Source organism: Otolemur garnettii, unplaced genomic scaffold, assembly GCF_000181295.1.
Source record: "Otolemur garnettii isolate 467f Iridium unplaced genomic scaffold, OtoGar3 scaffold00018, whole genome shotgun sequence".
NCBI lineage: Eukaryota > Metazoa > Chordata > Mammalia > Primates > Galagidae > Otolemur > Otolemur garnettii.
This window is the reverse complement of record NW_003852413.1, coordinates 12045474-12069059: the sequence shown is the minus strand read 5'-3', so window position 1 is coordinate 12069059 and position 23586 is coordinate 12045474. Positions and strand designations below refer to the sequence as shown.

Genomic DNA, 23586 nt, shown 5'->3' with positions numbered 1-23586 from the left:
GATGTGAGCTGGGGGAGCTCACACTGAGAGATGCACTGGAGGACAGACGTGAGCTGGGGGGAGCTCACACTGGGAGATGCACTAGAGGACAGATGTGAGCTGGGGGAGCTCACACTGAGAGACGCACTGGAGGATGGGTGTGAGCTGGGCACATTTGTTACAGGGCTAAACTGAAAAAGGAGCCCTGAGGAAGAGACCTGGCATGAACAGGCTGTATGACAGGAGCAGACAGACACAAAACTGACAATAGCTTTGTCACAACCCAGTGGGCAGATCAAGGGCACAGCAAACACATACAATGACAACTTCCACCACTTCATGAGAACTACTGTTGCCAAGCTGAGTATGGACACAGTGCTTGGGGCACTGAGATAACTGAGCAGTCACACAACCCAGCACTGACCTGCAGTCCCAGCAATGGGTGCTCTGCCTCCCGTGAGAAATGGTCATAAAATATCTCCAGGGAAGGAGGGTTTTTTACAAAGTATTGGCTTTACTAATGATATTGATCTTTCCTTTTTTATTTCCACATTGAGAAACAGTTTAAGGGCTAATTTTTGCAACAGACTCCTTTCCCAACTCCCTGCGAGGCATCTGCTCTGGCCCTGACCCTGTAAAGCTCCTCACCACATCTGCTGCTGCCCCTCGGGGTCCATCCCAGTTGAAGGCTCATCCAGAAGCACCACCGATGGGTTCCCCAGGATGCTCAGAGCAAAGCACAGCTGAAACAAGAGTAACAGCCCATCCGGCACCCGTCTGTGCCATGATGCAGAGTGACACCGAGCCCTGCCCTTACCTTTCTCTTCACTCCTTCCGATAAGGTCCTGGTGGGCACCTTCAGCTGGTCCTGCAGCTTGAGTGCATTAACTAACCTGAAACAAACACAGGACAGCCTCACAGCCTTCTGACCAAGAGGAGCAAGGATGGGAGAACAGGGATCAGAAATGTAATTCTGTCTGAGGCCCATAATCCCAACACTTTAGGAAGCAGGAGGATCACTTCAGGCCAGGAGTTCAAGACCTGACTGGGCAACACAGTGAGACCCAATCTCTAAAAAGAAAGAAAGAGAGAGAGAGAGAGAAAGAAGGAAGGAAGGAAGGAAGGAAGGAAGGAAGGAAGGAAGGAAGGAAGGAATATAATGTGGTTCTAAAAATACACGTGGTGGTAGTAGGGTGAGTGAGGCCATATTACTGGCTTGTCTTTACCCAAAAGATAATGTGGTCTTTTGAAAGACTAGAAGCACAAGTTATGATATATAAACAGTTATTTGGATATAAGAAGGCTGTCCTGTTCTAGAATAAATACTTTCAGAGCGAAGTCTGAATATCCCAATATGAACTTAAGGAAAAGTAAAGGAATAAACTTATTTGCTCATCTTTTTAGAGTAAAGTATTTAAGAGAGTAAGGTAGAGTGAAAAGACAGAACCCTGAACCTTTCAAAATGGAAAATTAATTTTAAACTTAAAAATATAAAAATATGTACCTCATACCTATGACCAATATTGTCTTTGCGTAAATGAATGAATAGAAATAAACTTCTCTTTCCCCCAAATATTTTTATCATGTTTGATGCAATTTACCAATGAATGGTTAATTTTTAAATGTTTGTAATGAATATGAGAAAAATAAATTCACACTTTGAAATCTGGGAAGCCAGGTTTCAGTTGCAAATCTACCAAGTGCAACCTGGGGTGGCATTTAGGGTCATCCCGAGTTTTCTGTGAAGACCGTTGCTCTCAGCTTTCCCCACTGTCCCTGGGGTTTGGAGCAGAAGAGGGGCGGTGAGTACCGTGAGATGGTGGTCTTCGCGTCCCCCTTCCTCAGCCCTTTCACGGCGGCGTACACTTCCAGGTGTTCCCTCACGGTCAGGTTGGGCCACAGAGCGTTCTCCTGAGGACAGTACCCCAGGAACCCCAGGGTGTCCCCTCCGCCACTGCTTTTCAGTAGCACCTGTGGGTGAAAGTCCCCTTTCAGAGCCTGCATCCTGCGTTGCTTCTCTTGAACATTTCCATGACACCTTTCCCCTCATGAACCTGGAAAAACTATAGAGAAATGCTAAGGCCTAACTGAGTTTATCAATGTGTAATTATTCTGCATTAGATAAAGGTCATCAAAAACTAAACACGTGAAAGCAAGTGTGGGCACAGCCAGACACCCAATCTCAGCTGAAAATTGAACTGCCCATGAATGTTGATGCCTGTTTTCCTGGCAAACAGGCTTTATCCTGTGTATCCATCACTGTTGGAATGAAGCGTGGTGACTTGTGACTCACTATTTAAATTCACTCACGGATCAAGTGTCTTTCTAAGACCGTCCCCCCCCTTGTGACAAAGGCTATGCTTCCCGCGGGGATGACAGAGAAGGGAATAACTAGCACTCCTGTTCTGGGAAGTTTTCATCCTGCTGAATGAACCAGGTAAGAAACAAGCAGAGAAATGAGATAACAGAATAAAGACGGTCAGACATGAGGCTGTTGCGGAAATTCAGGAGGTTGGGGGACAGAATAGCAGGGGAAGTGACTTGAGGGAGGGTGACCAGACAGCCTGTCCAATGAGGGTTCTTTATACCAGGAGAGGAAAAGGCCAGAGGCGAGAAAGGTGGAGCAAAGAGCGAGACCAGAGACTGGGGCAGGGATGATGAACTCGACGTGTTCTTGGACCCGAGGCAAAGGCAGGGGGCCTGGAGCTGCAGGAACCAGGCGAGGGCAGGGATATGGCAGAGGGGACGGGGCAGTTAGCTGCGGCAGCTGCCTACGAGACAGGAGAGGTGTCCTTCCAGGCACAGGGCAGCGAGAAGTGGCTGAAAACATTGAATCAGGAGAAAGACGTGGTGCCAGAGGAGTCCCACTGGCTGATCTGCTGAAGCTCATTTTGTGACACCCAAAGAGCTGACGTTATACTTAGGATCTTACTTACCTTTTAAAATATTCTTTTTTTTTTTTAAATATTCTGTTCCATTATAGCAAGGAGCAGCTATCTCCCTCTCTCCCACATTCAGTGAGAAATAAAATACTGGCTTAGGGTCCAGGCAGTGATTGAGTTGAGCTGTGTTTGTAATGGAGAGTCTGTAAGTGTGGCTGCACCACCCGCGCTTACTGAGGGGGCCTCAGGAACACCTGCCCTGCCTCCAGAGAATGCTCCCTTCAGTGAGGGTTCTACCAAGTCCTCTCCCAGAGCACATTTCCACAGACCTCGGCCTTATGTTCTGTCCTGTACTTCCTCTGGTCAGAATTTCAAACTTCCTAAGACTTTCTATCTTCTACCATAAAATTTGGAAGAAAACGCGTCACCTCTACCCAGTCACGTCTCTCTCTTTGAGGAACCTGAGCCCTTTTCTGTTTACCTGGCCATCGTACACAATTACACTCCAGTACAATTAAAGTCGACTGTACCACTTTTGTGCATTTTTGAGTTATTCCTTGAAAAAATTCCCAGGAAATAGTGTATTCTCAATGAATGAATATTTAAATAACTTAAGCATTTGTGAAGGACACAGAATATAACTTCCTAATAAATGTATGTGGTTTTTTTTTTTACCGATTTTATTAATGATTAAAGTATCACATGCTCCCCCAATGTGCAAATTCATGTATTCTGTGGCAGTATTATTAGGATTTGTGCGGATTCTGATCTGATACTAGACATTCTTCATTAATATCTTTGAATAATTATTCCCTGTCAGTGCTTAAGGTTTGTGTGATAATTTGTGAATTTATTCTCTTGCATTTCGCATTCATCCACTTCCACCATTTAAGATTCAGTGGCAGGTTGTTGTGTATTCGGTTTTAACATCCTATACATCTGTTTTATCCTAGCTGACATATTTTCAACACAATTCACCTACCTGTCCAGCAGTCGGCTTTGTGTCTCCCGTTATCACCTTAATGGATGTACTTTTACCAGCTCCATTGTGTCCTAGTAATCCTAAAACCTCACCTGGAAAAAAAAAATGGGTACACTTAATATTAATTTACTTTAATAGTAAAATTAAGAATAAAACATAGTCTGAAGTCTCACTACACGCTTTATCCATAGCATCTCCTAAAATGGCCATCATCATCCTGAGTTTTTATCACAGTCCCTTCTTAATATATTTGGGGACAGAAGCTCTCGGGGACGTGGTTATTTCCCAAGGCCACCCTAAGGAGGAGTGGCAAAGATACTCGTGGATGCTAAGCGTGTCAGATTCTGCTTCCTGGGATCCTAATCGCTGTGTGAAAATGACAGAAATTGAGACCCTCTAACACCTGCTAGTCAAGACTTCAGAATGTGCTGGCACATACGCCACTAGCTCTCTCATGAAAAATAATGAACATTAAGAAATCAATTATGTTCACTTCATAGAAATGTCATGGCTTCCATGGTTCACTTTAATAGCGAGCTTATGGTCTCAATGGGATTAGCCTGTCATGTTCGTGGAGTGAGTTAACTATTGAAATTAAAAAGTGAAACATGTAACGGGAGCTGCCATTGTCCCTCTCCTGCTGGGTCTGTGAGTGAACCAAAAGATGGTCTCCAGAACCTTCTCAGCAGGAACCGTGCAGCCATAAGGACAGCTCTGAGCCTGCAGTGGAAGCCTTGGGTCCCACCTTTTTTAACGCAGAAAGAGACATTTCTGGTGGCTATTTTATTCTTCCTCTTGGACAAGCAGCATTTCCTCTTTCCTGTGTACTCCTTGCGCAGACAGCTGGCAATAATGACCGGCTTCTGTGAAGACCAAGGGGATCCGGCAGGCCATGTCAGTTCATCCACTGTGCTGACGCTGACAAAGCTCTATCCACCCCGGCTTTGACCCTTTGCTGCGATCTGTCATAGATGACCTTTTTCTAAGGTCACTGGCATTCCCCTGTCCTAGCACTTAATTTTGGAGAGAAGAAGCTGTCGTTGTCCTTTCCTACAAAGACAGTTTCTCAGTCTCCCTGTCCCCATAGAACAGGTTCAAAGAGACTTGCAAAAACACTAAAAGGACAAAACAAACGCTGTGGCCTGGACTTTGCCCTGCATTTTGTACCATGCACTTTGTTGAGAAGCAGTGATTTGTGTTATTTAGCCCAGTTTCTAAAATTCATGGCTTTTGTAATTTCAAGTACACTCTACTTTTTTACTTATTTTGTGCAAGACAGAAGAGAATAGAGAAACTCAAAATCACTCAAGAGTTAGAGTGGTAGAAGGAGTGAGGGAAAACCGTGTGCTACTGGATGAAATAACTACTCTGAAGGTTTTACCTCATCAAAATTCGTGGAACTGAGGGCATTCGCTGTTCTTTCTCTTTCCATCTGAACATCTTCATCTTCCCCTTCTGGCTGCTCTGGATTCTGGCACACATCACTGTCTCTTGGAGAAATTCTAGAATCAAAACCATTAATCATTGATATGAGGGGGTTCCTCCTCATATCAATACTACTGCATTCTTTAAATTTTATGCTTGAGATGATTGTGCAATTAACAAACCACCACAATCTCTCTTCAGAACTCTTAACCCTTGCCTCTGTCAACCCTTCTTGCATCTGTCAGCAGTGCTGTGTTTAATGCTCATTGTTTTCTAAATATCTTTCTACTTGTTTATAGAAATATTCTTTTTTTTGGTGTGGGTGTGGAGAGAAGGGAACACTTTTACACTGCTGGTGGGACTGCAAACTAATACAACCTTTTTGGAAGGAAGTATGGAGAACCCTCAAAGAACTCGAGCTAGACCTCCCATTTGACCCTAAAATCCCTTTACTAGGCATCTACCCAGAAGAAAAAAAAATCATTTTGTCATAAGGACATTTGCACTAGACTGTTTATCACAGCTCAATTTACAATGGCCAGAATGTGGAAACCATTTAAATGCCCACCAATCCAGGAATGGATTAACAAGCTGTGGGATATGTACACCATGGAATAGTATTCGGTGATTAAAAAGATGGAGATTTTACAACTTTTATATTAACCTGGATGGAGTTAAAACATATTCTTTTTAGTAAAGTATCATAAGAATGGAGAAGTAAGATTCCAATGTTCCCAATACTAATCTGAAGATGATGTAATATGTTCCCATCTAAGAGAAAACCTCAAGTCAATTTAAGGTGGGGAGTTGGGGGAATGAGAGAGTAGGGATAGGGGAAGAGGGAGGAGGATGGGGGTGTCTAGCACACCTCTTGGGGGGTGGGACACAACTATAAAAGGTACATTACCTAACCTAGCAAATGCAAACCGTGTAATCTAATTCTTTGTACCTTCAATGAACCTGAAATAAAAGTAAAATAAAAGAAATATTCTTTTTCAATATCAATGGGTGACTTTAACTTGAAGTCTAATATCTGACAGAAGATTTTCATATCATAATTCAATGAAGTAATTTTTCTGCAAGCCCTAGCTTTGACACCAACATGAAGGCATTATTATGTTTTCATGGGGGAAAATCGGCTGGAATACTTATAATCAGAACTGTCTCAGAAAGTTAGAATCTATCTCAGGACTGTCTCAGAAAGTACAAGTTAGAATCTTGCTTCCTGTAGCCAGACCATTTTTTTGGAAAGTCAACTATCAGCTTTACTATTTTTCTCCATTCTAAGTCTGGTCCTTCATATCTAGAATTTATTCTAGTCTTTCATTCCTTGACTTCATTCCTCATACTGATCTAAGTTTTCTTAAACATGCGTTCAATGTGGACGTCTCCCATCCAACTATCTGTGAAAGGGAAAGAGGAAACCCATGTGGTTGGTCAGACGTGGAGGGAATAAGGTGCTTGCGGTTTCTATCCTTATGGGGTTCAATAAAAAGTCTCAGCTTTTAGCTCCATTAGCAACTGAACCAATCTGGGACCCACCAGTTAGGTTTCCCACCACCACAGGGAAGAGCACAGTGATGGCTGTCACTGGCCTTTTGATCATTTCATTCCTTCTCCCTGGGTGGGCATCACTCCTTCAGATGCCAGTCTCCTCAAATGGATTGTTCTTTAAGTGGAACCAGCCACTTTTAACTCCCCCTACCCCATGACCCACTGTGCATAGTGTCAGGGAGAGCCCTTAACACTCATTGTCTCAGTTCTGATTCTTCCACTGACTAGATCTCAATCTTCTTTAGTTTAGGCAGCTGGATCTGTATTATTTGTGCTGGCACCTGTTACACCTCCAGCCTATCCTAGCACTGGCACCTGTTTGTTAATGGATTGGTTTTGTATGAGAAAAGCATGTTACAGTATCAACCAATAAAATTTAAAAAGCTGACTTGATGTCTTCCAACCTAAAGAAAGGATCCTTTCTCATTGATTTCTTTCCAAACTTCCATTCCAGACATCGAAGAATGAAAAGAAAAATGATAAAATGAACCAAAGGCTAGGAATAAAGAAAGAGAAGCACAGTTAGAAACACAAAAACATAATTGACTCAACATCAGAGATAACTAGGAAGAACGTGCATTCTAAACATGCATTCTGTGAGGTCATTATAAATTCCCATAATCTGTTTGGCAAACTATGAAACTATCAGGTTCATTTTCAATCTCATTTACAGAAACATTGGAAATAACTAGAATTACGTGATACCATTACTTTATCGTTTCTCAGATATGCGTTCATAAAATCTGGGTAGCACCTAATCTGGTCAGTTGATCATTATAAAAATACTTGTTTCAGATTTTACAAACATATCTCAAACATGGTCTGCAAATATCTGCTATCTCTACCTTAATAAGACGTTTCATAGTGTGTGCGGGAATTAAAATTACGTATGATAAAAAGCACAAATTTTTTAAATGTAAAGTGTGTTCTTACAATGAGGAATATTAGGTAGGTCTCTACACCCACTGTCCCTCCAACAAAACCAGCAGTATAAAATAGCTGCAAAGAAAAGACAATGGTTAGACAACAGGAAGTTTTCCTTTCCACATGGGAATCGGTCCTAAACAGCTCTCCTAACGGTTCCCCAGATTTTATCATGATTATCCGGTTAAGTGTTTTTTCTAAAATGTATAGCCAGGGGCTATCTTTCTTCCTCCCAAGGCCTACGAGCTTTTTATGTGAAGCCATAGGATTTCTCCATGATTGATCACTTGGTGTTCTGGGAATCTGCGTAGCTTCCCCCAAATTGAGAACAACAGTGTTTAGCTTGTTGCCCAGAACTTCACACACCTTCCTGTGCCCCCTGCTCCTCTCTAGGGCCCCTTCTCTTTCTTTCCCTTCCCCACAGATACACCTTCACTCATGTACTGCCCCTTCCTTCTGACAGGTATCAGTCAGCCAGAAAAGAAGTGGCAGAAGGGATTTTATTTATATTGGGTGCTTCTCTAGAACCTTGAACTCCCACAGTGTAGGGGCCTTTTATTTTGCCTCCTTCTCATGCTGAATGTGCCCAGGAATGAAGACAGCCCCAAAGGAGACTAAAAGCCACTCTATTTCCCATCACCCACTCCCCTTCCTCCCTGTGGGCTGCCCAGGTCCAGGCTTGCTACCGCAGGTCACCTGGAGCCCTTTGTCCTCCCTGAGAGAGAAGCCAATAGGAATCCCTGAGGCAGAAATTGGCAAACCGTGTGCATGTTTGGCCTGTAATAAAGGACCAACATGGGGCAAGTTTTCACCACTGGTCATGAGTTCTGGGACACCAGGCCAGAGGACAGATGGGGCATCACTTACGTAAAAATATAAGATCATACAGCCAAGCAGTGTGGCAGGTGGACATAAAAAGGTGATGACAAAGTGTAGGTCACTTTCATAGATAACAAACACAAATCCACTTATAGCGAGTATGGTGACCTAAAAAACAATTCCACAAACAGGAATGTTAATCAGTCTGGATTGTAATGCATTTCAAATTGATACAGCTCACTTTGAGGACTGTTTGTCTCTGACCTCACAAACCAAATCAAAATCAGTCTATCTCCATTAACATTTTACCCTTTTGGGGGGGAGGTAAAATTTGGAAGAGGAGATTAGCAAAAATCACAGAATAAAAGGAGACTTTTTTGAATATTCCAATGGAGAAATAGCCTTTAACAACCTGGAATGTCTTAGCAGAAGTACAAAAATACAGGATAAGAGAAAGTGATAGGTGGATTGCAGCCTGCGGGTGTTGTCTTCTAAAGCGTTATAATGACATCCAATATGGGGAAAGGGGAGAGGGAGGGGAGAAAAAGAGCACGGGGAGGATGGGTGGAGGGAGGGTGATTGGTGGGACCACACCTACAGTGCATCTTACAAGGGGACATGTGAAATTTACTAAATGTAGAATATAAATGTCTTAACACAATAACTAAGAAAATGTTGTGAAGGCTATGTTGACCAGTTTGATGAAAATATTTAAAATTGGGGCTTGGCGCCTATAGCTCAACAGTTAAGGTGCTAGCCATGTACACCTGAGCTGGTGGGTTCCAATCCAGCCAGGGCCTGCCAAACAACAATGATGGCTGCAACCAAAAAATAGCTGGGTGTTGTGGTGGGTGCCTGTAGTCCCAGCTACTTGGGAGGTGGAGGCAGGAGAATTGGAGGTTGCTGTGAGCTGTGATGCCACAGCACTCTACCCAGGGCGACAACTTGAGGCTCTGTCTCAAAAAAAAAAAAAAAGAAAATACTTCAAATTGTATATAAAACCAGCACATTGTACCCCATGATTGCATTAATGTACACAGCTATGATTTAATTTAAAAAAAAAAAGTTTTTGTACTTCTAATGTTTGTCTCATAAACCATTTTTATGGCTGATCATATTCACAATCTCTGATCATATTTTCCTTCTTTACTAGGAGCGCGCATGGCTGCCCACAGTTCACAGATAAATTCTTGAGCACATCATTTTGGGGGGGAGGGGTCACACGGCCAGGCATCATTTTCACCATAACTAGGACAATGACTTCATTGCACCTGCATTGTCTTATTCTTTTTTGGGTTTCACTTTTTAAAGAAAACTGTAGCAGCCCATATAACCTATGGCTAGGAGGAGTGAGAGTTATAAGAAACACCTGTGATGGAACATCTGGGTGAAAAGGGCATGGAGAGAGATTTGGTTCTAACTATCATGAGAGAGCTCGCAAGATGAGAGCATTGGTGAATTGGCAGTCTCTACACCTGTGGTGCTGAGAGGCACGAGCTCAGCCTTATATTAGGCTGGAGGAGAAGGCAGTCATTAAGCATGCACATTCTATCACGGGCACACTTACTCTGACTCTGTCTCCTCTTCTGCATGCAGAATGCCAGCATGGCGTCTCTCTGCTGAAGATTACCAAGCTCTGCTAAAGACTAAGATCTATCTTTCTAAGAAGACTGCTTTACTCTCTCTAAGACACACACACTCTCTCTCTCCAGCTAAAATAGATAGCCCTCAGGCACCTAAAGAGAAACTGTTCCTGAGCAAGGTAGCTTAGTGGTCCGCATCTGGAACCTACCCAAGCCGGGCCAAGACCTGGCCAGTCCTGTGCCCTGACAGAAAACCATTGCCTTTATTTTAATAAATTAATCTCTCCCTAAGGACCTCTTTGTTACTCATTTGTAACAACTTTTTGGATTGAAAAATATCTGTAAGTAAGACTTTTCTTCAGACTGTTTTTTTAGGCTGGGTGCAGTGGCTCACACCTGTAATCCTAGCACTCTGGGAGGCTGGGGTGGGCAGATTGCCTGAGTTCAGAAGTTCAAGACCAGCCTGAGCAAGATCAAGACTCAGTCTCTAAAAATATCAGGGGGTTGTGGTGGGTGCCTATACACTCAGCTACCAGGGAGTCCCAGGCAAGAGGACTGATTGAGCACAAGAGTTTGAGGTTGTTGTATGTATAATGCCACAGCACTATTTACCTAGTAAAAAGTAACTGTTTACTTATCTATTTCCTTTGATATCTCTTTCCAGGATGAAACTGTCTATTTAATATCTTTTCTTCCATTGTCAATCTTAACTTGTGACACACTGTGGAAGTCAACAATTGTTTATTGAATGAATAATTCATTTTTTTTGTTTCCTAAAATCATAGGAAATTAGAGCAGATCCTCTAATTACAAGCATTTTTCCTCCTACCTTAGACAAAAGTAATGGAGTTTTGTAGAATTAATTTTCAGTAGAGAGTCTGGATAAGTCGTTTCTAGTTTTAATGCTACTGAAACAGAATTTGTGATGTCTTGGAGGTATTTAGGCTTAATTTGTTTTCATTTTCAGTAAAAAGAAGATCTAGGTTGTCTCCAGGTTTCCTTCTAGCTGAACGTTTTATGGTTCTAGAAATAATCTTACAACTTTTAAAAAAAGACAAAGATGGAAATTGGAAGAAAAAATTTGGGAAGGATTCCCACATAAAGCAAATGTAACATATTTTAGAACTCTACGATTCATTTATCATTCTATCAAGGGAAACATTTAAAGTATCAGCTTGAAATTTTATTTTAAATATATACAGTAAAAGTCCACAAGGAACATACTTACCACAAAGAAGCAAAATGACCAAATGCCACTGTTTTTTCTCCCCTTGCGAAAAATAAATGCGATCACATACGTTACGAAGATGAGGGATAAGGTGTAGCCCACAGCGCATGGGATCTGAGAGCAACAGGAATGTTACGCTCAGTTAGAGAGAACCCTGATCTGTGAAAACACTTAGAATCCAAAGCATCATCATAGCACAAACATTTATAGTAATTTAATTTATGGCCATGTAAAGATCAATTTTTAGATGTTCTGATGAAATCATACAATGATATTTATTCCATGAATGCTGTCACTTACTTGAAAAATATAATTTACAACTGTAAAGACACCGTCCTCATAGTTTAAAGTGTAGTCCATTACAAACATAAACAGGAAGATGAAGAAGTAGAGGGGCACGTCCACCAGCGCCTGCCCAAACCAGTAGGCAGAGGGGAAGAGTCCGGAGATCCGCAGCTGGGACCAGGCTTTGTTCTGTTTAGGAGACAATGGACACCAAGCAGCATTGCAGTGTGAGGACTAAGAAAATGTGGATTATGTAAGGAACTAGTCCAACAAAATCTTTATTTGTATAATTCTGGATTACAGCTTATCTGGACTAAGGGATATGGATAGTTCCAAACATAAATAATATGTAATATTATAAAAATAATTTATAATAAATGACATTGATATTCACCTCACATCTGATGGAAATATGCAAAAGATCTCAGAGTAATCAAGGCATGAACACTGCAGCTACCAGTGATTTAAGGACTTACAGGGGTGGTGGCAGACGGTAGAAGGAGAGTTTATTCATTTAAGCAAATAACTTTCCATCATAATGACTCCTGTCTCTCTCTGCCTCCTTCTCTCTCTCTCTCTCCACACATACACACACACACACACACACACACGTCCAAGTTTTTATGTACAAAGATGTTTTATCTTCTTTTGGGTAGAAGAAGAAGGATTATGTCATAACAAGTGTATTTTTAACTTTATAAGAAGCAGCCAAATTGTTTTGCAAAGCAATTGCACAATTTAGTTACCCACCAGCAATTCATGAGAGTCCCAGATTCTGCACATCCTTACAGAGTCTTGGTATTGTCAGTCATTCTAGTACTATTTCTTTTATGTGGTATGTAGAGCTACCTTTATAGTGGTGATTTCTCTGATTACTCATGATATTAGCTGCCTTTTCATGACAGTATTTTCCATCTATATATCTTCTTTGGTGAAGTATGGATATATTCATATATTTTGTTCATTTTAAAAACTAGGTTGTCTTCTATAACCAAGGCAAAAGCACTCTTTACATATTCTTAATGCAAATCTTTTGTCAGATATATACACACATAGACAGACAGGTAGACAACTAGATACATAATGAATAGTTTTCTCCCAGTCTGTGGCTGGCCTTTTAATTTCCTTATAGTGTTTCACAGGGAACAGAAGGTTTTCACTTTGATGAAGTTCAAGTTAACTTTTTCATGATATGCTTTATATGCTTCTGTCTCATCTGAAAAAAATATTTGCTGATCACAAGATCTATGATTCATTTCAAATTAATTTTGCATAGGATGTGAGGCGAATGTCAAGAACATTTATTTTTTGTACCAACATTAAGTTGTTCCAGCATAATTTCCTTAAAAGTCTAATCTTAACCTTATTTGAATTCTTGGCAGCTAATTGAAAATCAGTTCATGACATAGGTGTAGATTTGTTTCTGAACGTTCCCTTCCATTTCATATATCTATATAATTATTTCTAATTAATGCAATGTAGTCTTAATTACTATAAGATTGTAATGAGTCAAAGTTAAAAGTGTAAGTCTTCTAACTTTTAATATAGTTATTGTGTCTATTCTCGATTCTTTGTATAGCCTTATGAATTCTAGAATCATTCTCTAAGATTGTTTATCTACATATTAGTATTTCCGTTTATAAAACTTCCTTTCATTTTTATAACTTAGAAATTATTCCTGAGTTGGCTGCTGATCACATACAATCATTCTTATGAAAAAAATCCTATAGTTATATTACACTTTCAGCTTCTAAATATGTAAAATAATGGAAGTTTCAGTTACTCATTATTACCTTATAATCATCAATGCTGCTCATGGCGATATAAGGTGGGCAACTTGCTCCCAAAATCAGCCAGAACAGGGTATATGCTATGAACGCAAATGGGTCATTCTGCATGGACTGCAAATACAAAGAATACACTGAACTGAATGAACAAATTCAAAATTTATTTTCTGGAATACGGCTTTAAAAATTTAAGCTAACTGTATATAATTGTGACTTAAGTCTTCTTTTAAATCCCCAAACTCTCTCATTATCCTTCTTATTTTAAAGCTTGAACTTTTTGACTTTATACTCAGATCTATAGATAAGGAAAGTGATTAACACAAGATGAACGAATTGATAATACTTGGAAAGTCCTAACAGTAGAGATTTTCCTATTTTCTTGACTTTTGATTCTAGAATTCACTGTGATGCCAAATAATAAATGATAGTCGACACATTCAGTTTCTTAACAGGTCTTTATATCAAAGGTGACAGCTTGACTCAAACATCTTATTAAGTGTTTTACGGGCACAGTAATGACAAGTTAGCTTTTTAGGTACATCCTGAGACCTGGTAAATTTTCGTTAAGGATTCAAAAGTAGAGATGAGGCTCGGCGCCTACAGGTCTGTAGCTAGGGCACCAGCCACATACACCAGAGCTGGTGGGTCCAAATCCAGACCAGGCCTGCCAAACAACTATGACAAGTATAACCAAAAAAATAGCTGGGCATTCTGACAGGCACCTGTAGTCCCAGATACTTGGGAGGCCGAGGCAAGAGAATCACTTAAGCCCCAGAGATTGAGGTTGCTATGAGATGTGACACCATGGCACTCTACCCAGGGTGACATCTTGAGACTCTGTCTCAAAAAACAAACAAACAAACAAAAAAGTAGAAATGAAATAGTGGAGGGAGAAAGGAAAAAAAAAGGAAACTCTTTACCCTTAATTACACCTATTGCTACTCCTATTTGTAACAATTTTTAAGGATAGAAGATTCACTGACTCTGTTGAAAATTAGTCCTGTGTTACTTTCGTGATTCACATAGTTACTGTTTGGTTAAACACATTACTGAAAAAAAAGTTCCAACCAGAGCCTGGCTGCCTTCAGCTTGGTCCTCAGAAAGACCCTTGCTGCCCACAGAATGGTGAGGTTAAAGCTTATTGTTAGATGCTTCCAGAACACTGTGAGAGCTGGGCAGGTACAGTGCTCAGTAGGGCAGTTATTGACTTTAGGCAGGACAGAAGCAAGTTTTAAGAATCCAGAAAACTGGGCAGCACCTGTGCCTCAAAGGAGTAGGACTCTGGCGCCATATGCTGGAGGTGGCAGGTTCAAACCCAGCCCCGGCCAAAAACTTCCGAAAAACAAAAAACAAAAAACCCAGAAAACCCTTACTTTGGAGACAATAAACAGGTGCATTTGAATAGAGAATAAAATGAGTTTCTGAGACACTCAGGAAAAGTTAATGTACTGAGCACATAAATACAACGTTGACCAAGATGGGTGATATTAGACTCATGTACAGATGGAAGCCCAGTACAATTTGATCAACTATGGTATCTTGCTGTCAGAAACTAGGAGGCTGAAAAGGTCCTCACAATCATAACAGGTTAATTAAATGAACCATGACATATATTCTAAAGTTAATTAATACTTTAATGATTAAGTCTCTTGTATACCCTTAATAAAGGGAATTTACATTCCCCTAGAACACAATGAGATATGGCAGAAGAAAATGTCTGAAGATCTTATGGAAATATAAAAAATATTCATGAATACGTAGTTCATTTTAATACATACGGGTTAATGATTATTTGCCACATACATTATCATAAAATCCTAGCGTTGACTGGAAAATGTTGAAAATTGGATGGCCCTGGCATTGCTTTATGTGTTTAAAAATCAAGTTATTTAATGTTTATCCTGTTCCAAGCCTTTTCCTAGGTACAAGATATTTATGTAATTTTAAAAATACATGACACCTGTGCTCAAAGAACTCTCTGATAGGGAGAAACACATTGACAAAATAATAAAAAAGGAATAATTTCAAACTGTGATAAGTATTCTGGTTTCTAAGCTTAAAGGGCTGTACACATTGGAGTACGTTGGGAATTTGTTTAATAACAAGATTATTTTTGCCTCACACAAGATAGGCAAAAAAAAAAAAAAAAATAGTTTTTTGAACCAGAACTTGGAGTAATTCTAAAGTAGATCTAGCTTGAACTTTGTCTTGAACTTTTTTCTCTGGTAGAACTTCTACAATAAAGCCTTTTCTTTTCTTCCTTCCCTCCCTTCCTTCTTTCTTTTCTTCTTTCATCTGTTCCTTATTTTTATGCTAGTCACAGGGCTGCACTATTTCCCCCTTCTTGCTTCATATTCTCTTTGAAAAACATTTTCTTATTTGTATTTTCCTTTAAACAACTGAAGCTCTGAAAAGTGTCTGGATATCTCAAAGCCCTAGAACTAGCATGAATCCAAACGCTAATTTATCATGCAGTGGTTTATTCAGCACGAATAAGATTCCAGCACTTAAAACGCTAATCCAGGAGATTGCTGATGGAAAGTCAGGGACTGTAAGTACGATTGTATATTTACCCCTCCAGTGGTGCTTCTGTCCGTTTTGATACGCTCATGTGTCGAGGGTTCAACCATTGCAAGGAGCCCATTACTAACAACGTCTATCAGAACAGGGAAGCAATTCAACCTTTTGGTATTGCATGCCAAGGAAAATCTGTAATTCTGGAATATAACAAGTGAGGTTATACGTTCTTAAAGATTTTCAATTTTTTTCTAAGGAAGTCAAAATGCAGTAGTTTTAATTTAAGATTTTATGTTTTTAAGACGGTGTTAGGTAATCAAAACATGAAACAAAATGCCGTATAAGTATAAATAATGCATAAGTAAAAGCAAAACCTTTTTATTAAATGGCATGACAGAACATGCATATAGTAGAACAAAATCATGTGTCTGAGTTTAGAGGGACAGGAGTTGTGTCTGAGGCTAGAATCATATGTGGATTATTTAAGAACAAAACAGAAATTTCAGAATATATGTATTATAAAATGCTTGAGAGGAAATATGATCTTTTTAGACTTTAATATGCCTTGGACAGTGAGTATTCTATAGTACATATTGTACCAAAACACACCATTTGTGTCGGCAGACAGTGATCATTATTTGAATAAATTACTTATGGCAATGAATATAATTCATTAAATAATAAAAACAGTATTTGATCTTTATTTTTTTAAATTAGAAGCACAGGTATATAAATATTATAATAGGTTTTTATACCTTTGGGAAAAAGTATTAAGTAGAAGTCAGTATACCTTTCCATCCCCAGACACTGTGATGGCACCATTGTAAGCTGGGTCATCTGTGCCATTTCTAATTCCCAAGGCATCCACTTCCAGAGCTATGTTCTGATGTTCCACAGACCGTATAAAGTCATCAATGTTTGCCCCTAGGGAGTGGTCAAACATATTAGGTATCACAAAACTGAGAAAATTGATGTCCAAAATTTCAATCTACTTTGCAATCTAAATCTTAGATTTCCAATCTAATCCAAAGTCCAATCTACTTTCAACAGAAAATAAATCTAATCTGTGGTTGTTTAGGACTGGGAAGGGAATAAATAAGAACAACTGCTATTGGTTATGGAACTGCACTTGTTCACCACCGCAGTTTTGAGACAGACTGTGTGATGGTCCAGTATTTCACTTCCAAGTTACCCAGTCGAGAGTGTCCTTTCTGATTCACCTGTGGAAGTTCCAACTTGCTGGGCTTATCAGTGGTGCTGGGAGGGCTTCATCTGTTTCCATCCACATGGATGGGCTCCATTTGTTTCTGTCTACCCAGATTTTGTGATTCTTGACTTTTGTGTATCTCAAAACTTTTATAATGACCCCACATACCTTTAATGGATAAATTGTATGACATGTTAAATTATACCCCAATTAAACTGTTAAAAATGGGTTGTTCATTGGTGCAAATTCTTTTATTTTCAAATTGCCACCAGATTCTTTCTTTCTTCTTTGGACAACACTTCCTTAATTCCTGCTTATTTTGAGGGCTTGCATACATTACCCCCAAGTCTCTTAAAATGTTTTTTAACATAGGACACAAAAGCTCACTTCTCTTCCTCATGAACATGCTCTTGAACTGATGCTCTGAACGGTAGATGGAAATCCAGCACTCACCACGTTATTACCTGTTTTATTAATGATCAGTAATTGAGTGAGAGGATCACGTGGTGGTTGTCCTGGAGCAAGGAAGTACAAATGAGGAGAAATATCCCAAGTGTAAATGTGTTGATACATTTTCAACAGTATATTCTGGATAAGAAGAGGGGACAACCCAATCACTAGAATCAGTAACCTGCATGGAAAAAAAAATGCTGATGTGAACGCAATGTCATTTCCTAACCTAAAGCTATCAGAACAGATCAAGAAATTACTAAAATTAAACACATCACTCTCTGTCTTATTTCTTGGGTATTTTTTTCTTTTCCCTACTTCTAAATTGGAGATGATAAAATGCAAATTTATCCTATGCTCATTCCTGGCCGTGTGATGTATTCTACAATTTCATGGGACATTTGTGTCCTTGAACTACACGTCCAGATTCTGCCTGTACCCTGTGCTTCCATGTCACATTCCCCCTTTCTCTGATTATTCATCGACTCTTTAGTCTGAATCTTCTTCACACGACTTCCTCTTCTCATAGTTCCTAGTTCTGTTAGTGACCACAAGAGTTCTTTAGTCTCCAGGATCAAATTTATAATTATTTTTCACTCCTTATTCTCTTATATTCCCTATTTCAAATAAATCAAAACATCTTATACTGTCATTATATTTTTCACTTCCATTCCTATCTTGTCTGAAATCTTGCTAACTGGCTGGCATCCATCTATTTACTCTTTGCAGACCCTCAATCATGTTTTGACAGATTCATAATCAAGATTTTTCTCCAATCATGCTAATCTCCTTGTTAAAAGTCCTCAGTCAATTCTTATTTACTTGCTTGCTTAGCAAGTATTTATCGAAATTTGATTATGTGCCAAGCCTCCTCTCTCTCTCTCTTCCTAGGTATTGACTGGCAGACAAGTTTTCCCTGGGCTCTGACGTGAAGCCATTAGCTCCAGGGTTGCTAATGGGAAGTGATACAATTCTTGGGGCCAGGGAATGGGCCCATAAGGCACACAGTAGGTATGCAAAATGACCAACTTTCCCTTCAGTGGGCAGGAGAGAAGTTATGACATCCAGGGAAAAGCCATTAGCATAATGGTGTAAGAGTCAGGCCACCCAGGGAAGAGTCAGTAAGATAACCACACAGCTGAAAGAGGGCCCTGGGAGATGGAGATGTGCAGAGAGGAAAATATCACAGGAAAATTTACGTTACTTCAGTGTTCTGTCTAGAATTGTCTCCGAAACATTGCAAAGTCCACTTGCCAGTCTCCTAAAAGATAACTGCTAGGACTATCAACTAAATTGGCCATTATACTCTACATACGCTTGTAGACACGAAAATTTCTTATTTTTTTTCACACCTTATGTATGTTTGCCTTTTTAATGCATTGACTAAAAATAATTCTATGGCACCCTGCTACTCACAGTGATAAAATAGCTTTTCTTTCATGCTTCAACTTTAATAACCGAACCCTTGCAATCGCACAGACTTGCTGTCGCCATAGAGCCATGCCACCCATTGTCTCTTTTATCTCCTTAAGTGAAGAGATAACTTGTTCCATCTCAACAAGCCTTTCTGTGTCCCCAGTACTCTCCACGTGTACTTCTCCCAGCATAGCAATTTCTGCAAAACACAAAATAAGCAATTCATAAAATCCCACTCTAGATGTACTTTTGCGAAGATACATATGCAAGATTATCACAGTGTCTAAGTGTGACTTGGGAACTTGCAGTTACCTTACATGTCCAATAAGCTACAAATTGTCATGCTACACACTGCAGACGAACTATAAATTGGTACCGTAGAGATTTCAAATCTATCCCCAGTGTTCGAAACTAAACTCTTTTGTATATTCTATATAGTCTTGAGATGCCCAGGATGATGTCCATTCTATAAGGCTAAAATATGTCTGACATCAAACCTCAAAAAGCACACACCCATAAATATACGGGCATGACCATGAACTCCAAAACACACTACAAATAAAGACATCAATTTTTAAGATAGTGTTCAGAAGTATGTTAAAAGAGTAATACAAGGAAGTTCTAGGTAGTTGCAAGACATTGTTACCCCTCTTGCCAAGAGGATAAACTATCATTATGTTTGTTATTTTTAATCCATCAGACTGATGAGGGCACAAAGAAGGCTAAAAAGACTTTCTTAGAAGGAGGGGCTGTTCCTATGGGAGAAGATTTCATCTTTGGAGACACAGCAGCAGAAGAGAAAAGGAGGCCGATAAGGAAACAGGAATGAATATGGAGAAAACAGCCAGATTAAATAAACTTTTACACTCACGTGTAAGCTGGTATGATTGACTAGGATCCCACCGAAGCCATAAAACAAGCTCACACCATCTACCAACTCTTTCCCCATGGAACTTTCCCTACATGTGTAGAAACAGCACACTGATGGCTGGGGGAGGAGGACCCCTAGCAGGTGGGCAGAATGAAGAAGGAAAACTAGAGAGAGACACGGAGGTTCACGGGGTCTTGCTCAAGACACCATCAAAGCGCTTGGGGCCATCCTCTGGGTAACACATCAGTCCACCCAGGGCCAGTCGCCAGACAAGAGAGACACAAATATTGGACACAAATATACCAATAAATAATAAAGAGAGACACATATATTGGACACAAATATACCAATAAATAATAAATAGATAAAACAGAAAAAAAAGGAAGCATGCTGAAAATCAACATGATTCTCCTAGAAAAGACTGGAATCTACCTCTTAAACATTTGTAGCTGAGGAAAAACTGAAGATAATAGAATATTCAAAAGCCCGGCCACTTGCCAAACACAAATCGGAAGGATTTGGCCCTCCACAGCAGCAGTGTGACAGAGTAAGAGTCATTTTCTGGGCATTGCTTATTTCAGCATTTACTGTTATTTACTTTTTTTTTTTTTTTGGAAATAAAACCCACAATAAAATAAAAATTATAAGATTCTCTTTAATAGGTATAGAAATTTAACCCACAGAGAACAAGAAACAGATCAGTCAAAATCAATCACTGATAAAGGTCATTGTTCACACAGTCTCCATGTTGGACTTAAAATATGTAATTTAAAAAAGAACTATGATAAATATATTATAAGATCTACTGGAAAATATAGACAACATTAGTGAGCAGATGGGGAGACGAAGACACCGAAACTATAAATGAAAACAGACATTACGATGGGGAAATATAGTATCGGAAATGTTTGTGAGCTGGGCTTCAAAAAGAGAGGGGAGACCTATGACCTTAAAGACAGGTAAATAGGCATTTTCCAGTTTCTAACATAAAGAAAAAAAAAAGGAAAAGCATAACCAGAGAATCTGAGTTTTTGCAACACTATCTTCTTGAAATATATCCTGCACTGAATGTTGTGAATACTTTTACGTGACAGTTTTCATGCATTTTATTTACCTGATTCATCAATTGCTGATTTTCCTTCTAGTTTCAGAAAAACCTCATTCAATGTTGTCAAGGAAACACCATAATTCTCAATTCCCAGGCCAGGGCAGCTATCAAGATCCTTGTAGAGTTCTGAAGATACAACACAGGGCAGGGAGCCAAAACATAAAAATCAGAAGTGAATGGAAGATGCCTATTCAAATACATTTCATCTATGAAAATAGGCTAGTGATATGTCTAAAACAATTTTTTAAATTAACATTTTACAATAAGCAACCTTATTCTTCAAATTCCATACATCATTTTCTATTTTACACTGTTTTGCAGTACAAGTATTACTTTCTTATGATCAAATATTAATATTTATTCATACTTCTATTCAAATTTCATTTAGCTTTTTTTCTGAATAGCTTTTAAAACTTAATTAGGTAACTTGAATTTTCTAACTCAGCCTCATTAATCGAAAACTCTTTTCCAGAAAACAGAGTTCTCTGAGAGACATTGTTACCATAAATGAGAGACATTTATGCTGTACTTGACGAAAAAGAATGAACTAATTTTTTGAAAATTGGTTGGACGGTGCAGAATCTTCTTCAGTTCTGAAAAAAAAAAAAAAACTTTCCAAAAAAAGATACAAAATATAAGCCATTTTTAAAAAAGAACTCTTTTTCTGACAATAGAAGAAAAAAATGCAAGATATAATAGAAAATGAAAATATTGACTAAGGAAATTTTCTTGGATAACCAGGACTTTTGAGAAATTTTGTATCCATTGAACATTTAGTTTATTCACACAAAAAAATACTTACTCATTAGTCGTGGGGATTTGAACGATAGTGGATAGTTAAACAAAGCTTACATGAAAACCTGATTCTAAATTCTAGGTTGGTTATGGAAGTCCTGTGTCTTCAACTTGATGCTCTTACTTGGGCAAAATGATAATGTAAAATCTTTCTGTCTTGACTAGAGCACCTTCTACCAAAAAGCAGAGAAGTAAGATTTAAATGCCCAGCATCGTGCATTATCCTTCATTCCACCTAAAACTTTTTCAAGTTGTCTCTAACTTAATAAGCGTTGGATTAACACTTTGCCTGGTGATTCCAAGACATACTTGTGTTGTCCCCATAAAATGTATACGTGAATGACTTTGTGGGTGGTAATTTGTAAGTCTTTGTTAACCATGTAGGCCATCCTGGTGTCCCGTGGTTGGGGACCAGATTCCTTGCATAACGTACATCATTAGTAAATTTTTAGGTATTAGCCTGAAAGCCCCAAAGCTATCACAAAAATATTGCCCCAAATTGTGGAATTGGATTGTTCCTCATACAAAGAAATGTTAATGCCTGGGGTGATGCATCCCCCCAAGTACCTTGACTCAATAATTCATATTGTGTGCCTGTATCAAAACATCACAGGTACCCTATAAATTTATGCAACTGTTATGCACCCAAAATAATTGAAAAAATTAAAAGAGAAATAGCCACATCAAAGGTTATTTAATATAGTGCTTAAGCCAGAGGTTTTCAAACATTTGTGTTCATGTACAGTTATGAAAATGACAATATTCTGTTATACACTGAGAGGACAAGGACTAGAAGGTTCCTAAGTGCACACCACACCTTACAACTATTAGAATGTAATAATATTTACCACTATAGATACAGTAATCCAGTTTTCATACTATTCTTTTGATCATGTTTCAATATCTGAACACAGACCCCTCCAAATGTTAGTTATATTAGTAGTAATTATCATTACTATTATTACTAAATTATTTTATACGTTTTTTTGTGCACATTACCTGGAAATCTATTTGTTCTTTCTAAGGGTAATGTATAGACAAGTTTCCCTTCACTTGCTGCTGATAATTTGGCATCAGGGACATGCTGTTTAACAAGCGATGTTATATTTTCCTGTATACATACTTCATTTAACTGCAAACTGATATTAAAAAAAAAAGGTATATGTTATTTGACAGAGTCTCCAATGGCATGAAAAAATGACTACTGCCCTGTATAGGGCAAAAAAAATCAACTAAAATCTAATCCCAGAAATATGTCATATAAACACGAAATAAGAGGACCCAAAAACCCCGCACAAATCATGTCAATATCATGGGGGAAGCAAAGAATGAGGCGGAATTACTGGCGAGGTTACTTAGGGCTCATGCCCAGAGAAGATGGACATTGATTGAGGTCCTCGAGCAAAGATCAGGACTGGCCATACTTGGATAATGTCCTAGACTATGTTGAAAGGAAGTTTAAGTGGGGTAAACAGCACCATTGTGTGGGTTCAAAAAAACAAGGGACTTTCAGCAGGCATGATGCCACACAAATTCAGTTATTCAATTTAGTCATCCAAGGCAATAAATGTACTCCGTTCTTATTGTGGGACAAACATTACAGTAAGTGCTGAAGGTGCCATGGGGACCAGCATGGCATTGTCCTGCTCTTAGGGAGTTGATTGTCTAATGGGGGAGGAGGAGATAGGAGAAAAACACATGATCTAATGGGGGAGGGGGACAGGAGGAAAACACATGATCTAATGGGGGAGGGGGACAGGAGGAAAACACATGA

General features: G+C 39.2%; 1 protein-coding gene across 1 annotated transcript in view; it reads right to left on the bottom strand.

Annotated features, from left to right (window-relative positions):
* LOC100963395 (ATP-binding cassette sub-family A member 8) overlaps positions 1-23586 on the bottom strand; it is a 61824-nt gene that overhangs the window by 6096 nt on the left and 32142 nt on the right. The window contains exons 17-34 of the mRNA XM_003786610.3: positions 22812-22951; positions 21024-21143; positions 19039-19237; positions 17637-17803; positions 16756-16889; positions 16022-16165; positions 13455-13562; positions 11677-11850; positions 11377-11490; positions 8614-8733; positions 7756-7821; positions 7227-7318; positions 5225-5345; positions 4589-4706; positions 3844-3935; positions 1790-1950; positions 797-872; positions 628-722 (exon numbers count right to left, since the gene is read on the bottom strand). Of these exons, the coding sequence (XP_003786658.1) occupies positions 628-722; positions 797-872; positions 1790-1950; positions 3844-3935; positions 4589-4706; positions 5225-5345; positions 7227-7318; positions 7756-7821; positions 8614-8733; positions 11377-11490; positions 11677-11850; positions 13455-13562; positions 16022-16165; positions 16756-16889; positions 17637-17803; positions 19039-19237; positions 21024-21143; positions 22812-22951 (2241 nt within the window). The remainder of the gene's footprint in view (positions 1-627; positions 723-796; positions 873-1789; positions 1951-3843; positions 3936-4588; positions 4707-5224; positions 5346-7226; positions 7319-7755; positions 7822-8613; positions 8734-11376; positions 11491-11676; positions 11851-13454; positions 13563-16021; positions 16166-16755; positions 16890-17636; positions 17804-19038; positions 19238-21023; positions 21144-22811; positions 22952-23586) is intronic.